Source organism: Balaenoptera acutorostrata, chromosome X (assembly GCF_949987535.1).
Source record: "Balaenoptera acutorostrata chromosome X, mBalAcu1.1, whole genome shotgun sequence".
Taxonomy (NCBI): Eukaryota; Metazoa; Chordata; class Mammalia; order Artiodactyla; family Balaenopteridae; genus Balaenoptera; species Balaenoptera acutorostrata.
In genome coordinates this window covers 32,161,734-32,178,758 of record NC_080085.1, presented here as the reverse complement: position 1 = coordinate 32,178,758, position 17,025 = coordinate 32,161,734, and the positions used below count along the sequence as shown (strand labels likewise).

General features: G+C 34.5%; 1 protein-coding gene across 1 annotated transcript in view; it reads right to left on the bottom strand.

Annotated features, from left to right (window-relative positions):
• CFAP47 (cilia and flagella associated protein 47) overlaps positions 1-17,025 on the bottom strand; it is a gene marked incomplete at its 5' end in the record, with an annotated part of 301,208 nt that overhangs the window by 166,572 nt on the left and 117,611 nt on the right. The window contains 4 exon segments of the mRNA XM_057537629.1: positions 3,075-3,186; positions 10,864-11,037; positions 11,783-11,926; positions 12,411-12,607. Coding sequence (XP_057393612.1) covers positions 3,075-3,186; positions 10,864-11,037; positions 11,783-11,926; positions 12,411-12,607 — 627 coding nt within the window.

Genomic DNA, 17,025 nt, shown 5'->3' with positions numbered 1-17,025 from the left:
CTTGCAATTAAACTCTTTTCTCAGGGTCTGCTTTTGGGAGAAGAGGCACAAACTAATATTGAGAACTAATCAACCAGAATATTGCTAAAGGCCCCTAAATGATCTCTCAGATCTATCCACCCTCTCTTGTACCTCCTATCCATTTTATATGTTACCTCCAGACTTTTCTTTCTAAAACTCAGTTGACTCGTGCTGCTCAGAAATCTTCAATGGCTCCAACTGCAATAAGAAGTAAAACACAACTCTGTCCAACAAAGTCTGCCTGTTTTTCTAACTGTATGTCACTCTGCATTGGCTACCACAAACACACACTCCAGACACACCCCTCTACTCATTATTTACAGAAAGTAACTTCTCTGTGTTTTCAATAAGGTTGTTTCCTCTGCTAGAATGCCCTCCCCACCATATCGGCTGATAAATCCCAGTTCATCCTTTAAGGTCCAGATCAAACCCATTATCCCCTAAGATGCCCTCTTGGACTCCCACTGTTAGGGTTAACGTTTCCCAATATCATGCTCTGCAGTGCCATGTTTAAACTCGTGGTATATCAGTGTGTACCTTGTACTGAGATGACTTATGGATATCTATTTCTACCACCAGATATAAATTCCTAGGAGGCAGGAGCCATATGGCATCTATCTTTGTATCCAGTGGTAATATTTGAAATAATTAACAAACCTATATTCCAGCTCTGACCAGTCAGGAAGGACACTGGATCCAAGTCCTGAGCCATGTGTTAACCCTTTATTTGTTGCTGAATTGTTGGGAAGTCGGGGGGGGGGGCAAAGGGAGGGGCTGTGGTGGCTAGAGATCAAAAGTTACACCTAAGTGGAGCTCAAACAATTGAGTATTTGCCAACATATGAGGAAAAGCATCTGTGAAAATATTTTAACAGAGCATGGTTAAAGATCAGCTTTGTTTATAACTACTATACTTATCAAGACTTTCCAAATTATAGGCCTTTTGTAATAATTGTTTATATAATTAAGGACAGAACTGAAAATGTGTACAAAGTTTTTTTCTTTTTAAGATGGATGATATACACATGTACATTGACATACTTCTTTAACCAGCACAAATAGGAACTTCTCATATATGTATGAAAATTTTAGTCTAGTTTTCTTTATATTACAACAGATTAACAACTGTTCAGAAGCAATTATATTTACACTGCTTAAAATATTGTAGCAGCCTTCCAACAGTAATATCAATAAAAACGGAGTTTGCCTTCTTTACAGGCTCAGCTTGTCCAAATCATAATGGCAACATTGATTCAAATTTAAGGGACCACCCTGGGAAGAACAATCATGAACATGTCTTGCAAATATTTTTCAAAATTATGAAGCCTGCAAAAGCTCTTGTGTAGCCAGCGATATTTACCAATTCATCCTCACCTAACGATGTATCCTGAGTTGCCTTTAAGTTCCCCAAATTTCTTCTAAAGTCCTTCAAATCAGCATGCTAAGAGTCCTTATCTGATCAGTGAAAATACATTTTGAAGTTTTATGGTCTCAGAAATGCTGCCAAAATCAACAAAAATGACTATACAAAGGAAAGATATATTCAGTCTGATTATTTAATTCTTCTTAGCTCCATTTCTATAACTTCAAGAGTCTGATTCATGGAACAGCAGCTCCGTTTTGCTTAAAGGAGTCATAAACACTCCTAATTCAACAATGTTCTACCGTTTGAAGTTCCTCTTATGTTCCTTCTCACACATAGCAGACCTCACTGCCTTTTATAGAACAGGAAACTCAGATTTATTACTTACATAAAAAATAATAATGGCAATTCTGAATCACTTGCTACCCTTTACAAAAGACTAGTTAAAATTCTAAAACTAAGGAACATTAGGAGTGTCATTTGATGATTAAAATGAAAACTGAAATTTACATTTCTATCCTGTGAATTACATTAAAAATGGCAAAAAATATGCTACTTTATTGAATTGCCTGGAATAGGCTCACTCTAGTTCAAAATCTACCTATCACATGGAGAATTATTAATGGGCTTTGTAAAGCCAAATGTCTGAAGAGTGACGGGAAGATTTCACAAGATGCTAACAGCTATGACTATGGTAACATTTGAGGTCAAGCCAACTAGAAGTAGAGAGTGGGGATGGGCGGGTTGGCTCTATCACAGTGGTAGTAACTGGATCACTGTGGTCGCCATTCTGAAATTTCCCTTCTGCTTGTTAACAGCGCTGGCATTCAGCCTACTCTGTATGTAGTTTCTTATTTGGAGCAGCTCTCTACACCTCCTATGCTAGGTACAGACCTTTTCCTACAACATTCTTTGTTGAGGCAAGCAAGGATGAGGGGCTAGTACTTCCAGGCAGTACAAGATTGCTACTGGCTGTATGCTTTCTACATTTTTAAATTGTATCCATTTACTAACATTTTAATAATTTCCTCAGCAGGATCTAACCACCATGGGACACTGAATTCTCTCCCGAATGGAACAATTATTCCTTCGATGAATTACAGTCCCTCAGTTCTTCCCTGTTAGGTTTCTACACCTCTCACCTCCTCTCTCATCAAAAGCTTTGTAGGAATACCCCCCACTCCCATTCCCAAGCAAGCAATTCTTTTCAGGGACCATCAGGCAATTTGTATAAATGAATGCTTTACTAGAGAGAAACAAAGAAAACTTCACATATACCAAAGCCTTTAACCTATTTTTCATGTTCAATTAAGTATATGCACATGTTTTTATAATACCTAGTCCTATAAAGAGATATTCTCATAGGACGCTGTCTGGCTCATAAATTGATATAACTATTTGAAAGTGTTTACCACAATTTTAAATGTAAATGCCTTAATAAATATTTCTACTTCCAGGAATTTGCCCACAAATAAATTTTAAAAAATGGACAAGAGAGTATAGCACTATACACATAAAATGTATGCCCCAAAGCTCTGATTATTTAGAAAGGTAATGACTGAAATGGAAAACTAAATTTCCCTCTGGGTTATTTATTAGAAAGGGGAAATTTAAGTTACTTTTTAATTTCTTCTCATCACGCATCTTTCCCAGTATGGTAGTTAATAATATTTCATTAACGATTTTGTTACCTTTGAATACACCACGTTTCCAAGGGCATACGTGTAGAATATAGGGAATTGCATTATCAGGGTCTATGGTGACGTCTGGGTTTCCCCACACCATCAGAAGATCTGAGGACACCTAGAAAAGAGAATTCAAAAACAGGAATTATATAATGTCAACATTTCCATGAAATTAGTATAATAAGCTAAAGCACAGGAAAAGCTGAAATTTAACTTAAATACTTCCATTAAAACTGTTCACTTTTAAATGAAAAGCAAACCAGAAAAATGATACATACAGTAGAAGAAAAATCTGAGACATATGAAAAAATAGAACAAAAGAACAATGTTTATTTTTTGTTGCTACTTGTAGCAAGATCACTGATGCTTAGACAATCAGACTAGCTTTTATAGGCCATGCAGAATTTTCTTTATACAATTTGATGTATAAAAGATAAACCATTTCAATGAATTTCTACATCAAAATTACTACAGCATATAAATAATATTTAAGCAGCATTTGACCACAACTCTTGTTGGCTAGATTCAACTTTCACCTTAGTGAGTACTTTCATCTTGCCGCCCCCCCTTCCCCCGCCACTACCCAGGCAAACACTAATCTACTTTGTCCCTCTATAGATGTGCCTATCTTGAACAATTACTAAAAAAGAAATCATATGTATGTGGTCTTTCGTGACTAGCTTTTTTTCACTTAGCATAATGTTTTCAAGGTTCATCTATGTTGTGGTGTTTATCAGTACATCATTTCTTTTTATTGACGAACGGCATTAAATTGTATAACAACCACATTTTGTGTATCCTTTCATAAGTTGATGGAAATGTGGGGTGTTTCCATTTTTGTCTATTATGAATAATGCAGCTATGAAAACATGTACAAGTTTTTGAGTAGACACAGATTTTCTTTTCTTATGGACATACATCTTGGTGTGGAATTGCTGGGACATATGATAACCAGATGTTTAAGCTTTTAAATTACTACTTTCCAAAACTCTTTTCCAAAATGGCTGCACCATTTTTCTTTCCCACCAGCAATGAATGATGGTTCCTGTTTCTCTACAGCTTTTCTCAAAGTTTTTGTCTGTCATTTCTATGATAGCCATTCTAATGAGTGTGAAGTGGCATCTCACTGTGATTTTGATCTGCATTTCCCTAAGGATTAATAATGTTGAGTATCTTTTCATGTGCTCATTGTTCATTTGCATATCCTTTTTGGGGTCTCTGTTCAAACTCTTCACACATTTAAAAAACTGTGTTACTTGTCATTTTATTATTAAATTGTAAGAGATGTTTATATATTCTAGAAACAAGGCCCTTATCAGATATTGGGCATGTGGATATTTTCTCTCATTCTGTGGGCTGTTTTTTCACTTTCTTCAAGGTATCATTTGAAGCACAAACATTTCAACTTTGAATTTATTTATTGTTTTGTCACACCAATGTCGTATCTAAAAAAATCATTGCCGAACCCAAGGTCATGAAGATTTTACTTGTATGTTTTCTTCTATGATTTTTATAGTTTTAGCTACTAAATTTTAGTCTATGATCCTTTTTGAGTTTACTTTTGCACATAGTATGAGTTAAGGGGTCCAAATTCACTTTTTTGTATGTGACTATAAAGTTGTCTCAGCATGATTTTTAAAAGACTATTTTGTCTCACTGAATTCTCTTAGTAACCTTATCAAAAATCGATTAACCATTATTATAAAGGTTTGTTTCTGCACATTCTATTCTATTCCATTCACCTACATGTCTACCTTATGCCAGTACATTTTCTTTAATATTATAGCTTTGTATTTAAGGGTTTCTAGTAAGTTTTAAAATGAGAAAGTGTGAGTCATCTACTTTCTTTCTTATTGCACAGGATTGCTTTGGCTCTTCTGTGTCCCTTGCATTTCTATAAGAATTTCAGGATTACCTTGTAAGATTCTGCAAAAAAGTCAGTTAGGATTTTGATATTGTGTTCGATTTGTATATCAATTTTTTTTAATATTGCCATCAAAACAATATTAAGTCTTCTGACTCATGAGCATGTGATGTCTTTCTATTTATTTAGAATTTCTTTAATTTCCTTCAATAATGTTTTGTAGTTTTCAGTGTATAAATCTTGACCTACTTTTGTCAAACTTGTTCCTAAGCATTTTATTCTTTTTGATATTATTATAAATGATTATTAATTTCATTTTGTATCGCTCATCACTAGTGTATAGAAATGATTAATTTTTGTATATTGATCTCATATCCAGCAAATCTTCTGAACTCATTTATTAGTTTTGATAGTATATTTAGTGGATTCTGTATAATTTTCTATTTATAAGATCATGATATCTGTAAATACAGATTGTATGATTTCTCCCTTTTCACTGTGCATGCCTTTATTTCTTGTTCTTAACTAACTGCACTAGCTAGTACCCTCTAGTACAATGTTGAATAGAAGTGGCAAGAGTGGAAAATCCTTGTCTTGCTCCTGACCACAGGGAAAGTTATTCAACGTTTTACCATTAAGTATGATGTTAGTTGTGGGATTTTCATGGATGCCTTTTAGCATGTTTCAGGTACACATGGAATATTTTCCAGGGTAGACCATGTCTTAGGACATAAAAGAAGCCTCAATAAATTTAAAGGGGCTGGAATCATACACAGTATGTTTCTGACAACAACAGAATTAAATTAGAAATCAAAAATGGAAAGAAATTTGGGAAATCCTTAAATAGGTGGAATTTAAAATAACGTAGTCCTAAATAACCAATATGTCAAAGAAGAAATCCCAAGGGAAATTAGAAAATATTTCAAGCCCATATAGTGAATGTTTCCCTTTTTTATTGTACTTTTCAACTGTAGGATTTATCTTTTCATAATTTCTGTATATTAATACTTACTGATACTATCTCTTTATTGAAACTTTTCATTAATTCTTCAGATACCATTTCTTTTAGTTCATTGAACATATTTACAAAGGTTTTATTATAAAGTCTCTGTCCAGTAATCCTACATGTGGGCCCCTTCAGAGACAACTTCTAGTGACTGACTGCTTATTTTCTTGTATATGGGCCATACTCTCCTGTTTCTTTGTTTCCTTTTTCTTTGTCTCATAATTTTTGTTGTTGAAAAATATACATTTTATATAAGGTAATGTAGCCATTTTTGAAATCAGATCACTATCTCCCCATAGTTTATGTTGTTCTTGTTTTTGTTGCTTTGTTCTTTGCTGATTTAGTGATTTTTCTGGATGAACTCTGTAAATTCTGCATTCACTGTAGTGTTTGTCCACTAAATAGCTTAGTGGTCAGTAATACAGGCATACTAGCATTATTGTGGTTTGCTTTATTGCATTTTTTTTTTTTTTTTTTTTTACAAATTGAAGGTTTGTGGCAACTCTGCATCGTGCAAGTCTATAAGTGCCATTTTCCAATAGCATTTGTTCACTTTGTCACACTGATAATTTTTGGAATATTTCAAACTTTTTCATTATTTTTATATTTATTATGGTGATCAGTGATCTTTGATGTTATTATTGTAATTGTTTTGGCATTTTTTAGCAATAAAGTATTTTTAATGAAGGTATGTACATTGTTCTTTTTAGACATAATGCTATTGTGTACTTAAACTACAGTATAGTGTAAACATAAACATAACTTTTATATGCACTGGGAAACAAAAATTCGTGTGACTTGCTTTACTGTGATATTTGCTTTATTGTGGTGGTGGTCTGGAACCCAAACCAAATATCTCCAAGGTATGCCTGTAGTTTGTCACAGGTTTCTTTACATGTCTGAAACAATAAATCTTTCACCCTTTGTCAAGGAGCACTGCATACATATTGTGGCATACCTTCATCACTCAGGTAGTTTACAACTCTACCTTAGCCTTAACTTCCAGCTCACACAGCACCTCTCCATCAGCCAGAGATGAAAAAACTGGCACCCTCTCTGCCTCCCCTGGGCAAGCGCACCACTCTGCACATGCACATGGCTGGCTTGTTCCCCAGGGATATGTCAGAGTTTTAAAATCCCCTATGGATATCTTATTCCCCAGATCTTCCTTTCAAGTTTTTGGCCAAATTCTAGTTGGCCACGACTGTTACTGTAGCCTCAGGCAACTGCAACGTCAAACTACTGAATATTTTTGGCAAATGTCCTGAGGATAGGGCCTTTCCATCTGAGCAAGATATGAGACAAGTCAAAAGATGACAACACCTTGCTCGTGGGGTGGGGTGTTGCTAGAGAGCTACAAGAAAGGTCAAGTTGTGACAGTGTACTGGGGATGGGAATTGTGAGGAGAGCCATACTCAGTCTGCCTCTTCCTTTGTTTGCAAGGTTGCAGTTTTCATAGCTACTGTGACTGCAAGATTGCAGAGCTGAGGAGAGGGGGATAGAAATGGGTCAAGGCAAAATGCCACAAATCACCCTGCTCTTACCAGGATTCAGAGTTTTTCTTGAGTAAATACTCCTCAGATTGTTTGAAATCTTCGTTTAATTTCAAGATTTAAAAATTTTCATTTTGGCAACTTTTGTCAGTGTTTTTATTGTTTTAAGGAGGAACAGATTTATGAAACCCCTTGCTCCATCATTCTGGAAGTCCCAGGTCTCCTGTTTTCTTTATTGCATAACTATTTCCTACTCCTTGGTCACTTTGATAAAATGCCATAGCATTTTACCTGTATCTCAATTATATTCTCTGATTTTTTTATATTCTCTTTCCTGTTAGGGCAGTCTCAACCTTCTATTGCAAACTATTCTTGTAGCAATGAGATTAAATATATGTTAAAAGGCTTTTTTAAAAAAAATACAAAGCATCATAAAAATCAATACTAACAGCAATGAAAAACAGAACAAGGAAAAGACATGAAAAGAATATATTGAGTCTGAATTGTTAGCAGACTGTCAAAGTGGAGGTGTACAGCAAGCAGTCAAAAATGAGGGGCTGAAGCTAATACATCTTGAGTAAAAGTATGAATTTGGCATTTGTACCTAGTTGATAGTTTGAAGCCAAAAAACTGCCAAGTGGGATGTTGTAAAGACATAAGAATGCTTTAGAAGGTGGAAACTTGAAAAGAAATGAGAAGGCTAGAGGAATAAAAGGACCAGATAAGTAACAATCCAGAAATGGCATGGAAATGAGGAATATAGAATGATGTAAAATAAAGGGTGAAGAGTGTTAAGAAGGCAGATAGACAGTGCCAAACATTATAGGAGTTTTGAGGCAGATAACTTGGGAAAAGAACTGATTTTTCTTGACCAAAAGTTATGGGTGATCTTTGTGGCAGAAGTTTCAACAGAGTAGAGGAGATACAAATAGACCACCATGAAATAAGAAGTGATCATGTAAATATTGCTTTTTCAAGAAGTTTAGCAATCACGGAAAGTATACAGGGTAATAGTTGAAGGGCTATTGTTAGAGACAAGTTTTATCTTATAATGGAAAATCTTTGAGAATATTTATAGATTAAGAAAAATAATCCAACGATGAGGAAGGTATTGAAAGAGAGAGAAAGAAAGAGAGGGGGGAAAAGAATGAGAATCAGCCTTGAGTGCACAGAAGCCAACTTCATTTTACACACTGAAGAATGAAGATGGAGAATCAGAAGCATTTCAGTAGTCTCAAAGGAAGTGCAAGATGAATCCTGACACTATAAAGCAAAGTTTCTCAGTCTAGCCTTTCTCCTTAGCAGCATCTCAGTTGTTTCTCAATAGAATTTCCATTGAAATATCAGCAATAAACTAAATATTATGAATGAAAAGAAAGGGCAAATTGGTAATGCTCATTAGTACATGCTGATTAAAAATAATGGTGATTTTCAAATTAAGAAAGGTGATACTTTATTCATAATATCTCTAGGGACAAATGTTTCTTCGGTCTTAAACATGTTTCTGTTCTTTTATAATTGTTGGTGCTATTTAAATATAGAAATATAGAAGAACTGGAATACATGAACAGTATTATTAATATCTTAATGAAATGACATTTATTTAATTTAATATGTAGTATCTTTAATTAAAGGAAGGGCCTCACTGAACACTTACACTCTAAAGGTAAAATTAACCAGATTCTTCAGTTTTATTTGTGCATTGAAACCATAGAAATATAGACTTTGATTATTATTTCCTGTAAGTATAATTCTGTTATGAATAGAATTCCACTTCTACATTTAATTAGAAAAATATAGTTAATATAGCATAATTATTATTTTTAAAGGTCTACCTTTTTTAAAAAATGCATTCATTCTGAAGAATAAAAACTTTAAAAACCTACAGACATCACCTCTGCCATAACAAAATGAAATAACCAATGTTAAGAAATTAAGCAATTTTTTCTTTAACCTGTTTTCATCAAACTCATAAGACAGGGTTTCTTGCTCACCAGAAAATTCTGGAAGGGGAAAGGGAGTGGTGGAAAAATGATTTTTTTCCTTATTTATAGCAAGTGCAAGTATTCATGCTCTTTTCTTTTCTTTTCTTTCCTTCCTTCTTTCCCTCCTTCCTTCCATTTGAAAAGCCATCCATTATGTTTGTTCATTAAACAAATCTTCCTTGAAAAACTATTATGTGCTTGATACTATGATTTATGCTAAGTACAAAAGTATGGATAAGAGGGGCATGCCCCCTTTCTCACAGTTCATAATCTGGTGGAGAAGAATAATCTGGTGGAGAATAGGTAATAGCAATAGGATGTAATGTACATGATGGTGGGAAAAGTAAAAAAAAATGCTGTGGAAGCACATGAAAGGCATCTAATCCAGGTTTATGGGGATGTAGAAGGAGTCTTGGAAAAGTGGCATCTAAGCTTTGCCATAAAGAATGAAAAGGAGTTAGACATACACAGAGAAGTGGAAGATAGGGAATTGGATAGAGATTTCCAGGCTGTAGTAAAAGGAAATACTATATACAATGGCCTAAGTGTGGCTGGAGCCAGGAGTGCTAAGAGAGGAAGCTGAGCAGATAGGCTTTTGAAACACGTGAAAGCCACTTCAGGGAGCCTGGACTCAATCCTGAAGGCAAGAGATGACAGTGAAGAGTTTTAGCAGGGGAGTGAGAAGATGAGATTTTCATTCATAATATTCACTCTATTTGCAATCCAGTAAGGAAAGAAGAAGAAAATCAAAGCACATATTTTTCAAGATTACCAAAAAAAGAGGACAAACCCAGAGAATTTCTAAACTTCTGATGTACCCTCTAAAACTAGATTCAGGCATCTATGATGGATAGATATTTGAAGTTTCTTTGAGGATTCTATTGGGCACATAATTTGTAGATAAATATGGGAGTGGGGAGTAGAAAAATTTATTTTCAGATTTGCTTAAACAAATCAAGTGAGGAGGGCCAAGTACAAAACCTCATAAAAAATAAAGATGTAAATAATTATGCATTCCTTCACATTCCCACTATTATTCACACTGGTAAATGATAGCATACACTTTTGAAATTTCATGCCTGCAGATATCACATTACAATTTTAAAAGCTGTTTAAAAGTTTTTTAAAAAATATCTTTCATTGTCAGGTACAATTTCTTCAAGTGAAAATACACATGACTCAAATAAGTAAATTTTAATGTGTTTTATGATTATATACTAATACTTAGATATAAAACTTGTTTGGTGCTAATTCAACTTTATAATCGAAATGTCATTTTAAAAGCTGTTGGACTAATAGAAAGGAGAATTCTAACCATCTCCTTATGTCACAGTGCTTCACCTAGTTAAGTAAAATTAAATGTTTTTAAATATCATATAATTCAATATACTCCTTCTGAAAACACTTTCATACCAAAAAACAAAAAAAACAAAAAACAAAATCTTACCTTAAATGTTAGGATACTTGTTGTATAATTGGGCACCACTATGGGTTTCTTTGTTATCTCCCCCACTTGACAGTCTATGGTGATGTGTTCCAAGGCCAGCGGTCTTTTTCCAATCCCTTTTATGTCAAAGATATGCTCCATACCATCTACTTCATTTTGTAGGGTAAGTTTGCCCTGTGACAAATCAGCCAAATTTCAGCTCTATAGGAGTGACAGTTGGATGTCAACAATCTCTTCTATTTTAGTAATCTTGAATCTGATCAATGAAATGAGCTTTCAAGGAGGTGCTAGTCATTAGCTTTTCCAGTTTATATATAAATACTTCTACTGAACGAATAAAGATGAATTTCCTGTGAAAAGCTCTTCATTTCTTTTCACTTTCAAGTGACAGTTTAATAGGCATTCTCATACGTAGCAATTATATGCCTGTTTACATCCTTGTCAAAGAAATATGACTTAAGAAAATATTTTCTGAAGTACAAACTTCCTTACTGAATACAAACAAAGCAATGATTTTACTTTGTTAAACATATTATGTAAAAATAATCTAGACATAAATATTGACAGCCTATGACATTGTGACTTTCAGAATATTTATCCCTCAAATTACAACATTTATTAAAGTTTCAAGCAGAGTGAACACTAATGATCAAATTCATGGAAAATATAACTTTTCTTTTTTTTTTTGATTTTTTAGTTTAATTTTATTTATTTTTTTATACAGCAGGTTCTTATTAGTTACCCATTTCATACATATTAGTGTATACATGTCAATCCCAATCTCCCAATTCATCACACCACCCCCCCCCAGAAAATATAACTTTTCTGCAAGAAAATTTATCATAAATTATATATGTTAACATCACCCATTGGTTTATTGACATATTAAAGCTAGGGAAAAAAATCAATGAGTTCATACCATAATCTCACATTCCAAAGTAGGTTTGAATGTGAGAGGATAATTCACAGTTTCACCTGGTCCAACATGTAAAACAGGAGGTCCATAAAACCATTCTCCTTCTATAGTAACTTGTCATTTCCATTCATTCTTTGTTTTATTATTCTAAAGCATGAAAATAAAGACAGAAAAATATCAGAGAGACAGAAAAATATCAGTGTAAAAAATTCAAAATTCCTTACAATTATATTACCTTCCTTGATGCTATTATCACCCACTAATAGCCAAGCTACAGCCAATCACTGTTCTCAGTGCCTATGAGCCCATCTTAATCAAGTGTTAACATCACAACTGAATCTGGAGCAGTGATCTGAGAGACCATGACTCTGCTTGGTTTGATGATCGGTTAAGGAAGTTAGAATTAATTTTTTAAGCAAAGAGATCCAGCAGAAGTGATTAATCAGGTGAGTAATGTGATAACATTTATATTCGGGAATAAAACTGTGACATCAATATGGAGAAACAAATGGCCACACATAATGCAATTAGGAATCGGTAAGAGTTCAGATGAAAGGTTTGAAGGACTTTAATTGAGACAGTGGCAGTGAGAATGAAGAAAAGTACGAAAAAAAAAAAAGTTTGTGCTGACTATTGGAATATTCTGGGTAAGGGCTTCAAATGCTGGTGTTTCAAAATCAAATCTGGCCTCTGGACATTCTTCATTTACCACACCTTCAATGCAATAGACACGCACATCATACCTTGATGTCAACAAGATTTTACAAGGGTAGCGTCCAGGACTGAGAGGAACAAATTGTAAAGGAACTGGAACAGATCCATCTGTAACTATCAAAACAATTAAAAAATGGTTTAATCATTTTTGATGGTGTAAATCCTAAGATTCATTTTCAGGTAAAGCAATATTTTATTTTTTTGTATTTAATTGTATTATATAATCCAGAAGAGACTAGGTTATAGCAAGGTAACACATTACCCCTCAATCTCCTGGGCATTACAAGCAAGTTTATTTTTTATTAATTAATGACAGAATATATCCTGCATAGGTCAGAGGAAGGTCTGCTCCATAAAGCCACTGAGGGACCCAGGCACACCACTCCTCCTTCGTTTACAGGTCAGGGAAGAGGAAATGAAAGTTTGCTCAAGGGCTTTTTAGTGCTCAGCCCAAAGTTAACACACATCACAGTTAACTGGTCAGACCCAACCACACGGTTCTATCTCAGCTGACAGGGGCTGAGAACTGAGAGATATATGGAATATTTGGCAAGCATTATTATCTGCCACATTTCTATGACATAGAAATGTTCTGTCCCATAGCAATCAAAATAAGTTGCAACTTGACCAGCAGATAGAAATAATTTTTCATAGTTAATAACCAAGGGAAGCCAAAAGAGGCATGTCCAATGAATACTTCTCATATCACCTTGTTATACCATATACCTTAAGTTAATAGCTAATATCATTTCTTATGGGGGCAGGCTGTCTATGCTGGCCCTTTCCTTCCAAGCAATACTACTTTTTCTCTGAAGGTCACAATTTTCTTATTCTCCAGGAAATGAGAAAATAGTTATAAAAATCTCTCAACCCTAAAGTAGGATGCAGTATAATACTATAATACAAAATTCACTGCTAAAGCCAAAGTATTTAAGTTATAGATGAGAAACAAGTGCTAAAAAAATGTTTAGAAGCCTAACTCTGTACAAGGAAATTCTCCGAAACCAAGAAGACAAATCAAGCTTATCAACCAATAGACAAGTATTATGATATTAATTGGCTATAACTTTAATTCACTCACATTTAACACCTCAAATGTTAAAAATGACAAACTTGTTTTCAAATACACTGAAGTCTATATGCCAAGAAGACCAGTCATTCTTGCAAGAACATTAACTGTTTTAAATCATTTTTAAAACATATTGAAGATGTGTATGTATGTGTTTTATGTTCTGTGTTACATATTTTAAAAATATATTCATCATATATTATATAGAATATATTACTTGTTGTATATGTCATATATTATGTATAATGTCATAGTTATATGTTAAAAAACACTGACAGTGGATCACACTTGAAATCTATATTACATCTAACCAAAGTCCAAGCTTCTCAGCTGGTCTAAGGAGGAAACAAAGGCTGTCAGAATGTTGTAATTTTTATTCTGTCCTATTCAAGTACAAATCTAATTTTAGAATACAATTTTTTTTCTTGTCAAAAAGGACTCCAGGCACATTTTATCATCTGTTGTTCACTGATTACTTTCATTCTGAGAAAAGTATTTGAATTGTGGCAACATCATTAGAACAAAACAGGTGAGATAATTATTTGATTAAAATTTGTCGCTTTATTATCAGAAAGGAAGAAACCACATTTCTCTCTTGCATGAATAGATTGAAATTAAAATACTTAGATTAGGTAATTTAAATAAAATTAAAGTGCTTAGAATACGAAATTTAATCAACTCAACAGTAATTTTTTTAACATCTTTATTGGAGTATAATTGCTTTACAACAGTAATTATTATTTTCATCATCGATAAAGAATAACTAGCCATTTCATGGTAAACAATAATTGAAATGTACAAGCTCAAGTATAAAGCTTCTATCAAAAGCTTTATGTTATACACTACTTCCTTTTCCCTAAAAATATGCACTTCCTACTGATACTGAGTCTGAAAGTGAAAGCCAAGGACATTCTTCAGTGTACATTTTCCAACTCATGAAATGTTCATGAGCAAAGACCCTAAGAAATAAGCCATGCAAGCCCCTCTCCCTTACAAGTCCAAAAAGAAATTCATCATAATAGTGGACTTCATGGAAATGATGGTTTTGTTGAAGATATATTGATAAAACAATATTTCTTTTTCTTAAACATCTGAAATAATTTAATTAATTCATGCTAGAAAAAAAGAGTAGGAATATTATCATGTATTACCAACATGAAGCTACTTGTGGATTAAGGTATTCATCACACAGTATCCGCATCACCTTAGATGTAAAATAGCAGAGGTAGAGACTTTTCATATTTAGAAACTTGGAAATTTTCCTGGCCACACTGTGCCACCTTAACATCATTCTCCTTTAAGGACATGTTTTCTCAAAGTCTTTTCCAATTCTGCTCTGTAGCAGATGTCATCCATGCCCTGCCATGTCCCCTTGGCATTTAATCCTCCCTGCAGGCCAGTGGCTTTATGGAAAACAGCTCCTTTCTCCTTGAGGTCTTCCTCTAGTCATAGGAAGGTGCTTAATCCTCACATGGATCAGGCCAGAAGTGACAGTTGATGCCTGCAGTTGCAGTTCTCAACAAATAATGTATCAAACTGGTGGAGAAATAACCTAGCTTCTTTATCCTTGGGTTGGAATAACTCTGAGGTGAATTCTACACCAACTCACAGAGATTCCCCAGTGCAACTGAGCCCAAATTGCTCACAGTGACAACTGCTCATGAACACTCCCTGAACTGGCTTCCTCTCTTTGCTGTCTCTCACTCTCTCACACTTCTACCTACGGTTCCTGAGATCACTTCTCAAACTACTTGCTCTCAAGACCTGGTCTCAGGGTCTGCTGTTGGGGATCCCCAACCTAACACATACCCTTAGACCAAGGAAAGAGAGCTTGCTGTCCTGGGCCTCATGCTTTCTAGAGCCTTACTCTGAATCTCCTGTCATTGTCTCTCTGCATATGCAAGGAGGACATGGGCCCACTGGGACAGGCCTATGTTGAGCCCAGCCCCATCCTTGTTCCAAGTTCATGGGATGTCACAATTCACAATCCAAAGTACTTTGATCCCATTTCCAGTGCCTGCACAGAACTCTTCCCTATGTCAGTCCTCCTGTTGGAAGACTCTTAGAATTGAAGAATTCTAAGTTAGAATAGCCACCTCTAACTAAGAGGTGGCTATTAAGGGGAAGATGTCAACCAAGATTAATTATGTGGGCTGAGGTACCTACAAATTTGTACACAAGCCCTCTTACAATACATGTTAGATGTGAAGGAAAAAAGAGAATGGGGTGGGCACATGCCCAGGGCCCAGCTATCCTGTGTTTTCATGTTCTAGTGCAAAACTCTGAGGAGGCCAAGAATTCTAAATTCAAATTTGGTCTTCTAGGTTGGTATAAAGCTTTATTTCTCAAGGTGGAATAATAGACTATATTCTATTTAAAACTTTGTTAGTTTGATTTACCACTTTTAAAATTTAGATATATGGTATATGGGCTTCCCTTTGTACTTCTGACCTGGGCATTACAAATGTCAGGGACAATCTGGACCTGTCCCTTCCATCCTTACTCTACTAGATGTAGCTCACCTGGGGCCTTTTCTTTACAGGTGATCCTAGTAACTATGGGAGTTGCTAGGGTTCTGTAATGAAAGATAACCAAAGATATGTAAATTTACCAGATTATAGTTACTAAAGAAAATAAAGGAACATAAACAGAGAATCTCTCTAATGAAAAATACTTATTTTTATATAACTTTAGCTACTGGAAGAAGTCAGTGTGATCTACCGTTTTTAAAATAACCCATAAAAATGGGCATCCAGCACATATGATCTAACAATCCCACTCCTGGGTATATATCTGGAGAAAACTCTAATTCGATACATGCACCCCAATGTTCATAGCAGCACTACTTACAATAGCCAAGACATGGAAGCAACCTAACTGTCCACTGACAGATGAATGGATAAAGAAGATGTAGTATATGTATACAATGGAATACTACTCAGCCATAAAAAAGAATGAAATAATGCCATTTGCAGCAACATGGATAGACCTAGAGATTATCATACTTAGTGAAGTTAAGTCAGAGAAAAACAAATATCATATGATATCACTTATATGTGGAATCTAAAAAAAATGATACAAGTGAACTTATTTACAAAACATAAACAGACTCACAGACATAGAAAACAAACTTCTGGTTACTAAAAGGGAAATGTGGGGGAGGGATAAATTAGGAGTTTGGGATTAGCAGATACCAACTACTATACATAAAGTAGATAAGCAACAAGGTCCTACTGTATAGCACAGGGAATTATATTCAGTATCTTGTAATAAACTACAATGGAAAAGAATATGAAAATGAATATATATATATAAAAAAATATATATATAACTAATCACTTTGCTGTACACCTGAAACTAACACAACATTGTAAATCAACTATACTTCAATATAAAAAAAAATTCAGTGACAGAAAAAGCTTGTATTGAGGGGTGTCCATGGGTCACAGGGTTTCCAGGCATT